The sequence below is a fragment of the Ctenocephalides felis genome, unplaced genomic scaffold, assembly GCF_003426905.1.
Source record: "Ctenocephalides felis isolate EL2017-DRISC unplaced genomic scaffold, ASM342690v1 CF-g0.4_SCAFFOLD_01886, whole genome shotgun sequence".
Taxonomy (NCBI): Eukaryota; Metazoa; Arthropoda; class Insecta; order Siphonaptera; family Pulicidae; genus Ctenocephalides; species Ctenocephalides felis.
This window is the reverse complement of record NW_020538040.1, coordinates 169,233,267-169,253,367: the sequence shown is the minus strand read 5'-3', so window position 1 is coordinate 169,253,367 and position 20,101 is coordinate 169,233,267. Positions and strand designations below refer to the sequence as shown.

Below are 20,101 nucleotides of genomic sequence, written 5' to 3'. Positions count from 1 at the left end.
TACGTAAATTAATATCAATTTCAGAATTATGCAACATTTTATATTCACAAAATTATTCAAAAAATATATATATTTTTTTCAACATTTTATTGAATAATGAAAAACATTACTAATGGTGTATGGCATCATGCCTTAAGGCAAATTGCTGGAACTTTCCATAATGAAATACGGGAACGAAGAACATGTTCTCACATTTTTAAGAATTATATAAACTAAATTGCAAATTAAAATCCGAATTATTTTCGATATTCAAAAAAAATTTTTTTGAGAATTAAAAAAAAACGAAACAAAAAAAATTTCTTTTCCCAAAAATAATCGTTTCTTCAATACAAGCAAAATGTTTTTTGAATCATTCAAATCGGATACTTTGTTCTCTTATAAAACTACCATTTTTTGCACATTTAGCTCCATATCTCTGAAACGGCTGGACCGACCTTTGCCAAAAATTAATCAGCACGTCTCCCTATCAATAGGAATTGCTTTTTGAATCTTTGAATTTAAATCGATTGATCCGTACGCCCACAATTGTGGACGAAAAATAGTATCCACACATATACACACACATCTATTTTTTCTGAGGTATGCGAAAATGCTTAGAAACCTCTGAAACGTAAAAATTAGCAAAAATTTCAATTTCGACTTGTGGACGATTACAATAACTTATCCTACGGAAAGTTAAAGATATAAATTTTTAGGTTTCTTTATTTTCTTGTTAGTAATCAAAGGTTTTATATCAATTTTCATTCAAATTTATTATTGTTGCTTCTCATTAATTTTTCTATGTATGCATCTTGAGTGCAGAATATAAAAGTTAGTGTATGAAAAACAGTGTTCTTTTTCGTACCCAAATTTTAAAGGTTACAATCAAATAGAAATCCTTCGCTTTTATAATAAATATTTTTGAAAATTGTTAAATTTTAGATTTCTCAGTTCGTTTAGTTGTAAAACCTTTCAGCCGACAGGGCACATAAAAACTTATTCGTTCTCGTGATACTGAACTTTCGTAAAATAGATAAAATTTTTAAATTTTATTTTCGAAAATATACAAAACTTTAGCTTCCACAATTTCTAAAAAAGGTCTTAAATTGTCAACTATTCTTAATCTTCGACCTTTAATTTCACCTTTATGCGAAAACACTTCCTATTATGAGTCAAACCTCACGTACGTTTCTGTAATACCGCATTATTCATTGATTTTTTTTATTATCATTAGAAGATTAACATTTTATCATGTTTAAATTTTAATGCCACTATGAAGTAACATAAAAATTTGATAATTGAATGCTCGTATTGTCGCTCAAAAGGCAACAGTTGGAGCTCAAGATATAAAAGATTTATTTATTGGTTGACAAGGTGACGTATATTATAATAAATGCCATGTACACTTTTGATCTATTTAGATTATCCGCCTTTGACTGTTGCTATTCTAGGTAATTGAATTAAGTTATCTTGCATTTAGTTTTATTCAGCCGAAATGATAGATTATGCATTAATCTAATAGTGTCCACCAATTCATAGATCTTTCAATTCTAAGTCATTGCATTTGTAAATTTTTAGAAATAGTTTTGTATTTAACTTCAATTTTTTTTTAATTGGGATGCATTTGAAAAATAGTTGGTTTTAGAAATTTTTATCAGATATACGCATAAACAACGAGTAAAATACTGTTTTTCATTATCTGTACGCTTTGTAAAAGTTAAATTGCTGAATTTTGCGAACAGCTAAGATTTTGTCTACGACCAAATAATCTGTCAAAATTTTGTTAAATCGTTTTTAAATTTATCATTAAATATGTAGTAATATTTCAATAAAAACATAAACATTTATCTAATAATATTTAGCCATACTTTCTAAATATTTTTAGTGTTTTCTATTTATTGTATTTGGGAAATTTCTCACACTATTCCTCCCTGAATCGAGTTGATTACCTCCAGGGCCTCCTCTAGGACCCACTCAATTAAATTGAGTTAAATTTTCATGTACGACCAAAAAATTATTTGCTTAAATTTTTCTGAAATCCTGTTTATATTTTTTGGTGTTATAAATAACGCAGTAAAGTTAGCAAAAAATATTTAAACATACTTTCTAATATAATAATATTTCCTTAATTTTTACTTTTACAAGCTCACTTTCAATTTTTCTTCGTTCTGATAAAATAACTTAAATTGACAAACCTATAATTCAAAAATATTTAATAACTAAACTCGTATTCATATTTTTTTACTTTATTTTAGGAAAAAAATGTAGGAAAGTTTAAACTTTTTAATTTAATATAACAGGTTGTAAATATTGCTGTATTTACTATATTTTATATGAAATAAAAATTATATATAAACATGTGAAAAGGATAAGATTTCAAATTTTAGAGTATTATAGGAATATCAACATAAGCCAAAAAAATATAATAGTAATAAATAGTAGAACAAAAATCTATAGTATCAAAAATAAGAATTGACTTTGATATGTCTAAATCCATTTTGTTACTAAAATTTAATAAACATCATAACTTTTCATAAATAATTGATTTTTTTCATAAGTAAACACTGATTCAAATCTACATACATACTTAGCTGTTATAATATACTATATGCATTGACATAATAATTAAACTAAATCTCTGAAACTGCTAGACCTGCCTTCTGCCGTCAATACAAGTAAAATGTTTTTTGATTTATTAGAATCGTTTTTGGCACTTTTTGTCCCGTATCTTCAAAACGGCTAGACCTGTCTCTGTCAAAAACTATTCAGCACGTTTCCTTATCAATAGGAATCGAATGTTTTCTGAATCATTGAAATCGATTGAATCTTGTTCCCGAAATCGTCGACAAAATTTGTATTCAAACACACACACACGTACATTCATTTTCTCTAACAATAAGGTATAAATATTCAGAAACGTCTGAAACGTAAAGATATATAAAAATTTTAATTTTTGATTTTTTGTGATTACTATAACTTACCCTACGGAAAGTTCAAAACTTTAATTTTTGAATATATAAAATGTAAAATTGTTAAAATTTTTTACAAAATATTGGAAAAGAAAATAATGTCATTTTCTCTAAAAGAAAGCACTGATATAAATCCACTACATACTTAGTTTATTATAATATATATTATGCATCAATATAATTAACTTAAATAATTCAGTAAAATTAAAAAATTCCAAAAAAATGTTGGAAAAGGAAACACTAACAGTAAGTCTTAGGTGCTGAGAAAATAATCTAGGCGTGTGAAGTCTAAATAAAATAAATCGTGTAAATCCATTCTAGTTTTTATAGAATCTTTCTCTAGAAAATTATTCACGCATTTCAAAATAAACAATTAATTTTTTTTTAAATAAATAGTTGTATAGAGATTTAAATTTAATATTTCCAAAAAATTGTAGAGCTAGGAGCGAATGAATAGCTTCCACCCCGAAAGGAAGATTCTCATAACTGAAATTTTAAATCTCGATTTTTCATAAAAGGAAACCCCACTAGGTATATTTCTAAATATGTAAAAAATTCTCACTTCTCGATCAGATTTTTTTAAGTTAATAAAAAAATAATCACCGATTATATGCCAATGTAGAGTATCTATATAAATAAGTGTGAGTTTCATCTGCGTGTGTTTCTATTTGAACAAGAGCCTGATAATGTCTTCAGTTGGTGTAAACATATCATATTAGTATAGCTGTGAATTTAAGCCCTAGTATTAATTATAATTGTGTTCCATAAATAAGTCGTAATATGTAAAATTCGAATTTGATAATATTTGCTTTTGAATTCATTATTTTTCAAGACCATTATTAATAAGGACTTATGCTAATTAGTGAGCTGTATGAATAATATTAAGATATTTGGAATACTTTTTTGCATTTTAAAAACTTTTTATAATAGAAATAGGCTAATTTCAGTTGTAGTTTCCAATACGTGCTTGCAAATTATAGCATGACTCTGTTGACAGTTGTTTTTTACGCGAAAATAGAAATTTGTTGTCTTAAAAATACTTTTTTTTAAATTGTAATTATGATATTTAAATATAAATTCTAAGTGTGGTATTTTAAACTTAATTTATTGAAAAATGTTATCAGAATGGAATCAACAAAAATTCCGCTATTGGAAACCTTTAATAATTGTGGTTAAATTGAGACCTTGCTTGATAAAAACTATTCATAAAATAATGTTAAATAATTAAAAAAAAAATTGATTCAGATATAATTTAGTGCATTAATAAAAGGTGAACCACTGGGTTTTCCTTTTAAAATTTTATGTTATTTGTCAAACTAATTACTCAATGTCTTTCTATTTAGACAGATTGTAATTATAAGAAAATAAAAAATAATAATAATAATAATAATAATTTAAAATATATGTACAATATTTCAAACACTTGATTCAAATTGAAAAGAATACATTTAATTAGTAACACTTTTTATTTTTTTACTAGTCAAGGAATTTTTCTCATATAGCAATGATGCTTGATCAAATGCTTTTGAAGGATTCATATCTTCATACAAAAAAAAAATAAAAAAAATATAAATATAATAAAAGTATAATAAAATTGCGTGAATCAAAAAATAGTTATATTTAATATAATGTGATTTTATATAAATATTATAATTTACTGAAAAAAACAAGCATAACATAGAGTAGCACTAAGATGGTGTAGATACGTTAATTCAAATGAAGCTTTAGCTTTCTCCTACATGAAAGACTGCACGTTTTTAATTTTTCGATATAAATTTATTAAATATTAATAAATACCTGCTGCCATTGTTTCTGAAGATTCTCGATAACTTATTATTCACAAAAACTTAAAATATTCTACCGATGCATATTTCTTTATGACTAGAACATCACTGATCCACCAAGACCACAGTACAGTTCGTGAATATGGTCCGCATCATAGCCGCGACACCGTTTTCTGATAAAATTTACTATTTTCGGTTAGCGTCACTTAAAGGAATATATATGGTTTGTTTACAAGCGATTTATCTACCAACAATTCAATCATAATATAATCACAATCATCGTCGTGCATTTGCTTCATATAAGTTATTTAAAGACGTCTCGACAACACCGGCTTACACATTATCAGACGACTGACAAACATTTTCAAATCCAATAATCAGAACTATCACCGGCACCGGCTCATATCTGTAATGAGAGATATTAATGATTACAAAATAAATAGTAATTTTCAAAAATTTATTCCTGGTGTTATAAAGTATTTACCTCAATTGGATAGAAATCAAAGTATTACATTTTCAATAACTTTTTAGGATTTCTGGTATGTGGCATATTTTGCATATACATAATAAAACTAGTGGGGCGCATGGCATCGTGCCTTGAGGCAAATTGCTGGAACTTCCCGTACCAAAAATTATTATTTTTTTTTAAAAGATTAACACTGTTGAAAAAAATTTACTTCAAAAAAATTAGATTATTGAGAAACTATAAATTTGACAAAAAAATTACTTTTTTTTGAAAAAAAAAAAAGTTTTCTTTATTTTGACATATTTTGGAAATTCTGAACTTTTTTCAAAGCAATCTTTAGTAGTGCTTTAACTGCATAGAGACGAAATGTCAAATCGCATAAGCGCCGCGTCGCCGTCTAACGGATAAACATTGGTACGGAACCCATAGGAATGTAAACAAAATTTCTACTTATTGTTAAAATCTCTATAAAATATCTGATAATTTGATGTATATATGTCTAATGATCATTTTTTACCGCCAAATGGCTTTTTTTTTACTTTTTTTTGCGAAAACGCTAGACCTGCCTTCATGAAAATTTGATCAATTCTTCATCTTGTCAATACAAGTAAAATGTTTTTTAAATTATTAAAATCGGACGCTCCGTTCTCTTAAAAACCGAGTTACCATTTTTGGCACTTTTTGCCCCGTATCTTTGGAACGGCTAGACCTGCCTTCGCCAAAAATTAATCAGCACGTCTTCTTATCAATTTGAATCGAATGTTTTTTGAATTATTCAAATCGGTTGATCGGTGTTCCCGAAATCGTCGACGAAAATTTGTATCCGCACACACACACACACACACACACACACACATAAATCCATTTTTTTCTAAGGTATGCCAAAATATTCAGAAACTTTCAAAACGTCGAAAAATGCAAAAATGTCGATTTTAGATTTTTTCGCAATTACTATAACTTGCCCTACGGGAAGTTAATAAACATCTTGCTTTGCCTTAGTTTTATTTGTATATGCAATTCTAAACTGATTGAAATTAAGTCTCAAAAGTGCTTTTAAACAGCAAATAACTTTGATTGCATATTTCTAATTAAAGCTAAAGAATATTATGTATAAATAGTAATTGCAAAATGTATTTCAATAGTATTGTTTCTTTTTTTATTTTCTCTGACCTAATCATAATGCACTTTTTTCCAGTAGTTTAATAAAAAAATTTATTGCTTATTTTCCTTCTCATTAAGAAATGTTTACAAAAATGAATTACTAGAAATCTGATATTTTTAAAGGCATTTATCAAGAACATCAGCATAATTGTATTCTTTGGTGCATGAATACGAGAGTTTTTAAGTTAAACTTTTTTAGGCGCGACTAGGATGTAAATCCGTACAAATGCAACGGAAATCCGTTACGGCAGAACTGTACGTCATTTGCTTTCGATGAAATCATTTCAATACGGGCCGAATGTGATTGGTCGTCGTGTATGTGAATAGAGATCTGTCGTTGTACAAGCACCGGAATCAACGTTGTATGCGTACCGATATTAACAAGGAAATCGGCATAGATAAATAAACATTTTAAAGTTACATCATAGACAAATCTTGATTTAACGAAAAAGTGAATCAGAAGAATATTTTACCCTGTTCCTAGAAAATATTGATTAATTAGATTAATGATTAGTAAGTTGATTGATTAGAAATTATTTCTGTATTATTCGTAGTTTCTATAAATCTTTGAAGTTATTAAAATGAAAAATATTTTTTAGACAAGACAGATATTACAGCTGTTCAAAGAATGAGATTATAAAATAAAAAAAATACATGCGAAATACAGCGAAAAAATAAAAAAAAATACATGCAGTCAATGAACTTATGTTAATTTTAATTACATGAAGTTCTTCAAACACAATTCCATGATGAGTGAATTTGCGAAAACAATATTTGTTTAGAAGTTGTTTACCATAATCCACTATGTCAACGAATATTATAGAATTTATTAATCAACAATCACTTCATTTCTCTAATGAACGTTCATTTCTAAATGCTAATTACAATGACAAATCGATCATGTCATATTTGAAGTATGACTTTAATTACATTATTGTTTTTAAATATTATACATATTTTTAATGCTATTACAAATATATAATTTATAATTTATCATTATATAAATGTGTATAATGGTTGACACTGACACTTTGTTGACAATTATTATAAAACTAGTGGTGCATGGTATCGTGCCTTAAGAAAAATTGCTGAAACTTTCCGTACTAAGAATTAAATTCTTTAAAAATCGGACGCTCCGTTCTCTCAAAAACTGAATTACCATTTTTGGCTCTTTTTGCCCCGTATCATCAAAGCGGCCAGGCTTGCCTTTGTCAAAAACTAATCAGCAGGTCTCCTTATCAACACGAATCGAATGTTTTTATAATTATTGAGATTGGTTGATCCGTGCTCCCGAAATCGTCGACGAAAATTTGTATCTGAACACACACATCCATTTTTTCTAAGGCATGCCAAAATGTTCAAAACCTTTGAAACGTAAAGATATAAAAAAAATTTCATTTTCGATTTTTTTTGCGATTACTATAACTTACCCTACGGGAAGTTAATTATTATTAAAACAATTATGGTTTTATATTTATAGTGATATAATATATGAATGTAAGAAAAGATAGTTAATGATTATTATTTTATTACATTCCATATCTCACTCAGCAATAAAAGCAACAAATTGGAATTAATATTCTAAACATAATGTAGAAATTGTTTAGTTTGTTTTATACAAAATTTAAATTGATATGGGATAAAATATTTGGAGATGCCGGGGATCGAACCCGGGGCCTTTCACATGCAAAGCGAACGCTCTACCACTGAGCTACATCCCCGCTTGGTAGTCAGGTTTCTTTATTCACCTGCATGCCAGGTACAATTTATAATTTGATGATAAAAGTCTACATCATTATCATCAAACCCTACAAAGTTTAATTAGTAACCTAATCCATATTCATCGTGTAATGATTTTAGACGATAGCATCTTATTTAAATTAGTTCTAAACATAATATCAACATTGTATTATAAAAATATATGTCGACTTATTTGTTATAAGGTTGTCTCATAAGGTTGAGATATAAAAATATCAACCTTCCCTTATGCAAATGTATATTATTATCAAGACGTAAATATTAATTAATTCAATAAAGACAAATGGATTTAAAAGAAACTGTGTTACTCGTTCAAGTACATTTTTTATTTGCATTTGACTTCACAATCGCAAAGATTTTAATCAATCTCGGTTCTGCTACATTTCTCATTCATAATAATTAATACTTAAGAAATAAAAATTTATCAATAATAGTGTATTATCATATCCTGATTTTGAAAAGAAAAATAAATTGTAAACATTTCTAAGACCATTCCAAATATTTCCAAACATGTTTAAACATTCTTTACTGCAATAAATTTATTAAGAAAATAAATTATTTTTATTTCGTATGCTTAATTTTATTATTTTTTTATTTTATTAGATAATTTGTTACGTTGATAATAACTAAAACAACTAAATCATAAAATGGTAAAAAAAATTTGGAATTACAAAAAATAAAATGAAAGATAATCTTTGACGTAATTGAAACCTATTCGAAAATTAAAATTGAAAATCCGCATTTTTCTGAAAAAAAAAAGAACGTCAATGATTCTTGGCAAACAACCCCTTTTCTTACTAAAAATGTACTCCAACGTTTATAGAAACTTTGTGCGTTTTTTTATTGTATTTGATGTTAATATGCGCCCAACAAACGTTCTACTTCAATTACACATTTGAGAATGTTATAAAATATTTAAAATGACTATGAGACGTTATTTCTATAAAAAATATACACGTTTTCACGTTTTTTCTGAAACAAAAATAAAAAAAAACAGAACAAGGATTTATAAATTAATACACCAAGCATAAATAAAAATCTGTTTTCTGTTTTCTATAATTAATTTATTTCTCGGTTAAAAAATACAAATATATTAAATATTCATTAATAAGGCCTGATGCGAACCATACAAAAAATATCAGGATCACAGAACAAGAATATTTTTAATTTATACTCACTTAGTGGGTAGATATCATAATCTTAAAATACTTTTGGTATATAATAAACTATTTGTTAATATATCTAACAGTTCTTTTAAATTTAATCATTAGTTCACTTAATATCACAATCATAACAGGTTATAAATAACACATGCTAGGTTTTAGTATTTATAAAACATTTCCTATACTCTGTTGCATATGCATATACACCAAATTACATATGCGCAATATATTTACAGATATTTTTAATATAGATATATATATGCTGATAATAGTCTACTTAAAAAAATTAAACTAATGCAAGGCAGATGATGTATACGATAATATAAAAAATATCACTGTGGAATGGTACAAAAATTATCACTGTTTTCAAATGGCATGATCGTTGGATGATTTTAAAAATACTAACATAAGAGTTTTTATCATTCACTTGCTTCATTTTGTACACTTTACAACCATATTTACATGAACCGTGAATTTATGTTCGAAGTGGAAAAAATACAAATTGCTTTCACGAAGAATTAATACAAGTGGCACATCAGTATTCAGCTATCACAAGCTCAGCTCAAATGAGATCTTACATACTGCTGTTTATGTATAGTTTCTTGGAGATAATTTTAACACAGCAAATTAACTGAACAATATTTTTTTACACCTCCATAACTGTACTATAGTAACTCCTTCTTTGTGCTTCTTTTCTTTTATTTGATTGCTCGCTTTCTGGTCTTAAATCAGATTTATGTAGTGAATAATCAATCTCATTAGACTGATCTGCAGACCATTCACTTTCAGGATCACTGAATATGCTAGTGGGCAAATCGTCCAAGTCGTCTCCTGACGCATCGGATAAATCGAACTCGAAGCCTTCTTTAGCGTATTCGATAGCTGTAAAAAAAATTAAATAAAGTTAAACTGGAAATACTTTCTGATAACAATTATGTCAGGACTTTTATTGTTTTCATTATCTTAGCTGGTTTGGTTGACTGGCTATATATTGTTCTCAGATTTGTATTGTTTTTTATGAAATTTAACTACTAATTAAAATATACCTAAGAGAGAATCATTGTCATCTCCCGTCAATTCTGTATTATCGCACTCGCTATCAAACTGCAATTGGTTATTGGCCTCACATTCAACTGGCGATTGTAAAGCAGGCGAATCCGAATCAGTCACGTCGAAGATTTCAGTTACCTGGATCTGAAAGTGAGAAATAGTTAATTTTGCTCCACAATTGTTATAGAGATATATTAGAAATAATACTTACTTTATTATTGTCATCCATGTAGTAATATGCCATTACTGCGTCGTGGCACTTTGTTACCTCCAGAATTTGTTCGAAGGTATCATTATCAGAAGAGATTGATTGCGGATGCAATGAGCGAGTAGTCAGCACTTCATTACTAAAAATATATTTACTTCAGTAAAATGAACGCATCAATCAAATATAGTATTAATTTTATTTCTACTTACTTGTTTGAGTAATAAGTGACATCAAGAAGGGCGTTTTTAGGCGCAGCAACAGCATTGGCGGCTTCGATATCAAATGGAGTACGAGAATACGACATTTTATGGAAATCCGATAACACCATTTGCCATGTTAAATTAGCGGTTAATTTTTGAGTCTTGTTATTCATAGTATGAAGAAGTAGATTAAGTCGTTCAATTATTATTTTACTGAGATCCCACAATTGGTTACTTACTGACGGCACCGAGGACATTAACCTGGAATCGTAATAAAACAATGGTTTTTATTTTTAGTATAAAATGCGTTTTACAACGTTGAAATAAAACAACTACACCAACTCACACCACAAAAGCAATGGAAAAATTACTTTTATTCAGATAATTGGGCTAAGACGAAGGACAGGACGCTGAAGATTTATTGGAACACTTCCTTACCTAAACCTTTGGTTATAGTGGACTGAACATCTATTAATTTGGCGGTGGATCATAGAGTTTCCCAGCACTTTATATTGTAGTGAACGAGTTTCAACAACGTCGCCCACAAGGCTAACAAAATTGTTAGTCATTAGTAAAAGCCTGGGGCATAAGCAAAATTCATTGCTTAATAAATCAGCCAGAAAGCATTATTTCTATAACCTTACAAATATAACTTAACATAAAACCTAAACCACTCCATAACCGCAACATTAGAAATTAATTATTTACTCCATGCCATGTGCATAAAAATATTGGATCGTGTGCTATTTAACAGCCAAATCACGTGGTAGAATGAAATTTCGTTAATACAGAAAAATTATGAACAAAATGCTATGGTGCCATGTTCTTTTTTGTTCATAATTATTCGTTTTTATATAGAATTCCATATCTACAACGCGCATAAAGCTCTAAATATGTTAGTTAATATTATTTTGACAATAAAACATTGATACTAAACTCACTTTGTAAAGATAAATAGCCAACTTCCATGACCTAAAAATTTAAATATAATAAAACTATTAAAACTCTCATTTCAATTAACGTCGAACAAATCGTAGAATTTTCACTTCATATGGCGTGGTTTATTTATAATTAAACATTTTTTTAAACTAGTTTACAAACTATAACATATAAACAAATAAATAATACTCACTTTGTCAATGTGGCATAAACTATATCTGCTGGCAGAGTATAAGGTATGCTTAACACTGTTAAGAGTTTCATTCCTCTGTGTCTGAACATCCAATTAACTAATCCTTTATTTGCACTATCAATGGCATTTTGGAATACTGTTAAAACCGTTTCTGGAAGATTTGCTACGAGGGCCTCCTGGAAGATTGCATATATTAAAAAATATAGACTTGATATGTTAATTGCATATAGCATAGGTATAGATTAAAAAACCCTTATTAAAAAGGTATCAATATATAATTTCTGGTTGTACTACTCAAGCAAAATCTACGATTATTACTACTGACCTGTCTATGATTTTTACATTCCAAACATTGTGGATCATAGTCGATACTTTCGTCTAAAGTGTCAGAAACTATAAAAGTAGATTGAACGGCTAAACAGCGCGTGCAGTTGATCATATTGTTTCGATGTAAAAACCTTAAGGCATCATCAAATCCTTGTTTGCACATGTTTGACAAAACTTCTGGTTTAGGAGGGAACAGAATTCTCGCAAATCTGTTAATGTTTTGCCTTGATAACTCTATGCTGGTATTTGCAAAGTTCACCTGGAATAAAACATAGTGGTTACCATATAGTCCCACTCATGGATGAAGTCGAATGAGGGCAGACAGGAATCGTTGTCTCCATCTCTATTCGGTAAATATTGACTAAAAAGTATCTCGATTGGAATTTGATTAAATGTTGGCAGGATTTTATTCTAATTTCTCAACAATCCATAGTAGCTTTCCCTCGTCCGACATTTGGTACAACAAATTTACACCTATGATCTTATGGAACGCATTTCTTAACATAGTATTTTTAACCAGGACTTCTTGTGCCACAAATATGATGTGACTATTCATGAATGCCATAAATAATTCAATTCTTTGATATATATGTTACTCTATTTTAACTTACATGGAATAACTGCGAACTTTCATCCCTCGGACAAATATCAGATTCACCACAAAATGGGCTAACTGTAACAGTATTCTCATCAATAGTTGGCAAATTATCACTAAATCCTCCGTCCATATATCTGATTCCATGAAAACGTGGAGGAAGCAATCCAGAAAAGACAGGAATAAAACAAGATGCAAGTAATGCCTAAAAATCAATTGGAAAATTAATGATATTTCAAAATCGGTATAATTGATTTTTGGATGAAATTTATGAAATTACGCGGGGCTACACGAGATCCGGCGATGTTCACAACTTGATGTGGGGGATACACACTTCACACAGGACATAAACACTGTAATAAATATTTTATCTGACAGGAAACACAGCAAAAATTTTGGACATGTTTTTACTCAATATACAGAATTTTGTGATAAAAAGACAAATATTACATATACATAAAGGAAAATGAAAATATGTTATATGAAATGAGTAAAATATTTGAAAAAAAAATTAAAGCTAGAGATACGTAGATTTTAAGGGTGTATTCTAGTCCAGAAGCATAAAATTTATGTGTTTTTTGGAAAGACTGCAAACAATTTTTTTACAATTCATTTCTTTTGTAAGTTGTAATTAATGCTTTAAGAATGCAGAAAAAACATTAAAATTAAAATCATAGCACAAAAGCTCATAGAATTTTGTAAATTCTGATTGCTGTTAAAAATAAAAGTAAAAAAAAATTAAAATCAATCAAAAAGGTTTAATTCTAGCAGGTGATGAATGGGAGTAAACCATACCCCTGATTTTAGCCCTCCAAATAATCCAATAAAAAAGAAAAAAGAAAGATTATTAATCTAGAATAATGGCACAGTCGTATGAACTATGGGCAAGTTAAAAACAATTTTTCACAAAATCCGAAAAAAACAAATGTCTGGAAAATAAAACAAATTTATTTCACAACTTTTTTTTGATATTCTCGATTTTTTAAATAGTAAACACGGAATTGGGGAATGAGTGTAGTTCATACTGATGAGAAGTCTATAAAAAAGACTCAAAAATTTCAAGTAAATCGGTTGCAGTAGAAGTTGAGAAATCGTGGGCATCGTATCGAAATAGACAGTTTCGAGAAAAACGGCGTTTTAAAGTTTCGCTGAGGAAGGAATCAAGAGCCTCCTCTTGTGCACTATTCATGAATAGTTCAACTCCAAAAATATAAAAAAAATCGACTTCTTAAAACTTCTAGACTAGAATATCCCCTTAAATTGAATACGTTTCTCTAAGCACAAACTATTAATTTAATTAATACAAAAAAACTAACTTTTATAAATAAATATTCACCTGTAATAAATCTTCTCGGCTATTAAATTGCGATACTATAACATTTTTTCCGTCGTATACCCTTGTGAGGGAAATATGCAGTTTTCCATTGACCCTCAAATGAGCATCTTCGGGTAAGAATTTTTGTAATCCTTCCAAAAGGACATTTTGTATATTGAATGAAGGACTCAAAGGTCCAAAGAACGTTTCCTAGCTTCGTTTACGACACGTACGTAAAACATCACTGGTCATTTCACCTGAAAAAAAAACGATAAGATTAATTATTATTTGTTTAACTTTAATCATATCACAGTATATTTTTAAATTATTACATACTCATGACCATGAGAATATTCTAATCATCACCCTGTTCAATAAGAAAACAATAAATCGTTTATTATTCGATAGTTCTAGTGTTATCTATGTTACACACATGCCTACATATTTTCTTTTTGTTTCTGATGTGAACTGCCAATATTTGTATATGACACATTATTGAAATATGAACAATATCTATATAAACATTATTATCGAACGCATGTTTGAGTACGGTGTCAGTGCACTATATAGTTATTTCATCATTAAGAAGAACCAACCGTCAAGATTATACTCGTTAAAAATATAATATCGGGATGAATATAAATGTAATATCAAGCTTTCATTGGAAAACATTTGAATATTTGTTTTTTGTAAAAAAAAAATATACTTATGAAGAAGAAGAAAGTTGGGTAAAGACAGGTGGTAATTGCTGGCTCCACCTCTATTCTATAAAAATTGACTAAAAAATTATATCAATTGAAATTTGTTTTTTAATTTTTTTATGTCAATCAAAACTTTATTAAAGATTTGTTTAAATGTTGTCATGATTTATCCGATTTGCTGGCAATCCTGGCTTTGCACAGTAGCTTCATCTCATCCGACATTTGGTACAACAATTTTTTACCTACTCCTCATTATAATGATAATGATTTTATGGAACATATTTTAAACCATCTTAACCTTGTTTTTTTTAACTAGGACTTCTTGTGCCACAAATATAATATAGGGATGAATACACATGCCAATTTCTTATTAACTTCCCGTAGGGTAAGTTATAATAATGGGCCAAAAATCGAAAATGAAAAATTTGCACATCTTGAGGTTTCTAAACATTTGGCATATCTCAGAAAAATGGATGTGTGTGTGTGTAATTTTTCGTCCAATTTTTCGGGCGCACAAAATCAACCGATTTGAATAGTTGAAAAAAAAATTGATTCCAAATGAGAGGGAGATGTGCTGATTAGTTTTGGCAAAGGCAGGTCCAGCCGTTACGGAGATACGGAGCAAAGAGTGCAGAAAAATAGAACCCGAGCTTTTGAGAGAACGAAGTATCCGATTTGAATGATCCAAAAGACATTCAATTTGTAATGATTGGGTGATTAGTTTTTGGAAAAGGCAGGTTCGAAGATGCAGAGCTTAAATATACAAAAAATGTAGTTTTTGAGAAAACTTAGCATACGATTTGAATGATTCAAAAAACTTATAAAATGTACAGTCTATCTATTTGAAAACATTTAATATTCCTCGAAACATTTCGTTTCGGTACGGGAAGTTCCAGCAATTTACCCTTAGGCACTATGCCATACATCTATAGTTTCCTTATCTATGATAAATGTAATATAACAGCTCTCATTAAAAAACATGCGAATATTTGTATTTTGTAAAAAATGCTTGATGATTTACTTGTTGCAATTGAAGCCTCTCTTGCTCTTTAATTTCCTCTATTTTTTTATATTGAATCCAAATTAGTCAGATATTATTTTTATTATTAAAATTGAGCTGCATTTTAACTTAATCTTATCTATGATACTAAAATTGCTAAATTCTTGAATTTTAAGTTCCCTTTCCATTCAAATACTTTCTATCAAATTGTTATTGCACAATTACAAAATAAAAGAGTTCATTTTTACAAAAAATAGTTCGAAGTAATTCGTTACTTGATTTTTATAGATGCAATTTTAAAGCCATTATTAGAAATATCCAATCCAATTCATTTCAATAACGCCCGAATCGAATAGAAATGTCCAAAGTTCCGTTTTAACTGTAAATTTGGTATAAAAAAATGTGTATAAATTACATATCATGACTTATAAAACCGTTAAGACTTGCTAGAGCAAAATCAATCAAAAAACTTTGAATGTATGAAGTTTCGTGCCATGTCAGGCATCATGTCGAGAAATTATTATTTTGAGAAAAAAGATGCAAAAACAATATCATGGTTTGTTACTGATATCGGGAACAGGAAATTTCAATAAACCTTTACCTCAAAATTTATAAAAAAAGATTGAGAATATATAAATACATGAAATATTCTCCTCTCTTTTTGTCAAATTTTATTCTTCTCCTTCCTCAGTTTATGTTAATATTTTATTCTCATTTTTCTCAATTTATGTTAATATTTTTTATTCTCATTACTTTCATTTTTGACCGCCAAATGGCATATTTTTTTACGTTTTTTTATTGGATCTTCGGAGACGCTGGACCTGCTTTATTACAAAAATCACCAGTTGTTCATTTCATCAATACAAATAAAATATTTTTTGAATTAATTAAATCGGACGCTCCGTTATCTCAAAAACTCAAAAACCATTTTTGGCACTTTTTGCCCCGTATCTCCGAAACGGCTAGACGTGCCTTTGCCAAAAACTAATCAGCACGTCTCCCTATCAGTAGAAATCGAATGTTTATTGAATTATTTTGAAAATTTGTATCCGCACACACATACACGCGCACGCGCACACGCACACACACATCCATTTTATCTAGTGTATGGCAGAATGTTCAGAAACCTCTGAAACGTAAAGATATTTAAACAATTTCATTTTCGATTTTTTTTTTGTGATTACCATAACTTACCCCACGAGAAGTTAATAAAAATTTTATTTCTAACAAAAGCATGTATAAAGGAAAATCCCACGAATTATTCGCACACTGTTTTGAGTTCAAAAGTATCTGATACAAGATAAGGCAGCAATAATCACTCAAAATTCTTATAGATAAAAAATATACCGTGAATTTTCAACAAAAAATATCAGTTAACATTGTACCGAATAAATCTTCACCAGTTCAGTTCAGATCATGTTAAAAAAAAAATTACTCATTCCCATATCAAAATGAATTATGATTTTCGATTTAGTCGTATTACAGACGTAACAAGATATTTAAAATGTAATCTATGAATTAGTTGAGAAATAATTAGCATAGTGTGCATAAATATAGTTTATTTTGCACACGTTAGCATTGATAGAAAATTAGATCGAAATTCAATATCTGTCAATTGTACACAATGTTATCAATTTGGATTTTGAACACATTTTTAATTAAGGCAGGTTGTCAAGCGACCAATTAAGTAAAAAATAGTTAACTAATACTTTTTCACTTTTTACCTAAAATTGGAAAAAAAATATTTCATATTATGTTTCAACTATAAAGTTCATGTATATGACAGCACATGCAAGTAATATGTTATTATTTTCAACTATAATTTGACTACAAGAATGTGGCAAAACTACATTTATAATCACTTGTTTATTTTAATTTTAAATAATACAAGTGCGCTTGTGTAAATATAATTACAATAATAGAATTTTCGAAGAAATGCCTTGAAAATATTCACGTTAATTTAAATATATGAATATTAAACACATATATACTATAATAAACAATTTTATGAAATTGCAAGCGATGCTATCAAATTGCAGGGTCTTCTTTCAAAACTGAGTAACTTGTAATGGTACGAACTACGAATATAAGGATTTTATAATTATAAACTACAATTATAATTGATATATTTTTTTATAATTTTAACTTAATACATTTTGGCTTAAATATTTCTCCGTGTAACTAATTATTAGTTTTATTTCAATTTACTTGACTTTCACAATGACTATGATTAAAATATTTAATTTACTGATACTTTCTCAAAAGTGCCATTAAAATTGCAACGTCCCGTGACTCGAACAAAAACCATGTATTTAATTTAAAATTTAAAAATACGTAATTTTTAAATAACACATCCAGTGTTTTAATTTTAAATATAAAGCCTTGAATTTATAAAAATTGGCACAGTAAATAGCATGAGATTTTTTTTAGAACGCTTGAAAACCAGATCGAACAAGTTAGATGCTTTTAAAATTTTACCTCATAATGCTTTATTAACACAATTATTGAGTTTATTTTTGCAATATTCATGTGCACCGAGATAATTATGTGAAAATTATTATTTTCACCAGTACTTTGACCTAGGTAAAAAAAAAATTACTAATAGAATTAAAAATATCTCAATTAGGCTGGTGAATTTAAAGGGTTAGTTAATCTCGATATTAATTACTGACAAAGCATAGAATATTAAAAATAATTTTATTTTAGAAGAATAACATACATTTTGCCAAATAAAACATTTTTCAACTCGACAAAGTCTAACAGTAAGTTAATAATCACTACCACGTCACAGTTTTTATTATTATATTTTTATCTTAAATTTCTGTTTATTATTCAGATTTGTTTCTTTTTTATCTGTATTTAAGTTTAATTTTGTGGTATTCTCCACAATTTTTCCTACAGGACTAATAAAGTTTTGATTGACTAAAAACAAATGATCAAAGAGTTATCAAACTAAAACTGATGATTTTATTATTTTGATTACGATTGAGATGAACTAATAATTTTATATTAGAAAACAAATCTCTAACTTCAGTATTTGATATTACAGCAGATAAATAAAATAGAAGATTTGTTAAATAAAATCAACATTTTAATATTTGCTATAAGATAGATGTACATATAATATAAAGAAGTATAGTACCTACTGGAATTATGAATTAGTTTGATATATAGTGAGACCTGAAGTAAAATCTATTTGATCCATTTTATATTTGATGGAACTTCATATGACAGTAATTCAATGTCATTTATTTATCAAAGTTTTACCCTTTCCACTCGCGAATTCCGAGATATATATGAATTTTGGCATCCGAGTGGAAAGAAGAGTTAAAAGGCTAGATGTTAATATATCTATGTATCCTATAATTAATGAATGTTTTTTGCATAAAGATAGATTTTTTTTTCAATAAGGGCTCGCCCGTAGGTAAGCGATTAAGAGGGACGGGACTTGTTTCAGAGGTCCCGGGTTCGATACCCACTTCGAGCAGCCTGTTGTCAGGCAGCAGTGACAACGATTTTCACTTGGAAATATAGCAATATGTTTCCAAGTTAAAATAGCCCTCAAACGGCATTGCTGCACTATTAAAAATACTCGCCGTATTACAGAAATTATAATAATAATATCATATAGAGAGATGTGACAACTGATTGGGTTTAGTAAATATAATGGCTTATGCTAATAAAAGACAGATTGTAATTAATAAAAAAAAATATTTAAAAAAATGTTGGATGGAAGTCCATTTAGTGGCGTAGTCGTAGTACAAGCTATATTATAAATTGATTCAATTATATTACAATTGGTAATCTTAATTTATTAAAACCGAAATCAATTATCAATTCCACGTGCAACAGTATTGAGTATCAATTAATAAATCCTGATTATTATTATTTATTGGTGGATCATGTGCGTCATGATGCTATCTAGATAACAGCGTATCAAAAGTCAATGCGATTTCGCGCGAAAGAACACTCCAAATGAACGGATTGATTTATTGTTATTTTTCAAAATAAAAAGTAATAATATAAGAGAAATTACTATTTTAACAATAACAGATCATCAAAGTGCGTCATTGAGTTTATTGTGTAATGTAAATAATTTTTTTACGATTTTATTGTCTTTCATTTATTATCTTTTAATAAATTATTTTTGTTCGTGATAATAAAACAATAATAATATTCCACTCCAAACATCATAAACTAATTTTATTTTATTTTTTATGTCATTAGTTTTTCCAAAAACTAATTTTATGTTAGTATCTACTCAAGTTTCAAAGACGCCCTATTGTATTCTTG

At 28.2% G+C, this 20,101-nt stretch overlaps 1 protein-coding gene and 1 non-coding gene across 2 annotated transcripts in view; both read right to left on the bottom strand.

Annotated features, from left to right (window-relative positions):
• Positions 1-8,008: 8,008 nt before the first annotated feature.
• Trnaa-ugc lies at positions 8,009-8,080 on the bottom strand. The gene has a single exon. It is a non-coding gene; the product is annotated as a tRNA-Ala (tRNA).
• A 1,513-nt stretch (positions 8,081-9,593) lies between these two features.
• The window catches only part of LOC113376990 (patatin-like phospholipase domain-containing protein 2), an 85,991-nt gene continuing 75,483 nt past the window's right edge, over positions 9,594-20,101 (bottom strand). Inside the window, exons 4-10 of the mRNA XM_026617139.1 lie at positions 12,196-12,456; positions 11,871-12,046; positions 11,177-11,287; positions 10,748-10,999; positions 10,542-10,677; positions 10,327-10,474; positions 9,594-10,162 (exon numbers count right to left, since the gene is read on the bottom strand). Of these exons, the coding sequence (XP_026472924.1) occupies positions 9,927-10,162; positions 10,327-10,474; positions 10,542-10,677; positions 10,748-10,999; positions 11,177-11,287; positions 11,871-12,046; positions 12,196-12,456 (1,320 nt within the window). The 3' untranslated portion in view covers positions 9,594-9,926. The remainder of the gene's footprint in view (positions 10,163-10,326; positions 10,475-10,541; positions 10,678-10,747; positions 11,000-11,176; positions 11,288-11,870; positions 12,047-12,195; positions 12,457-20,101) is intronic.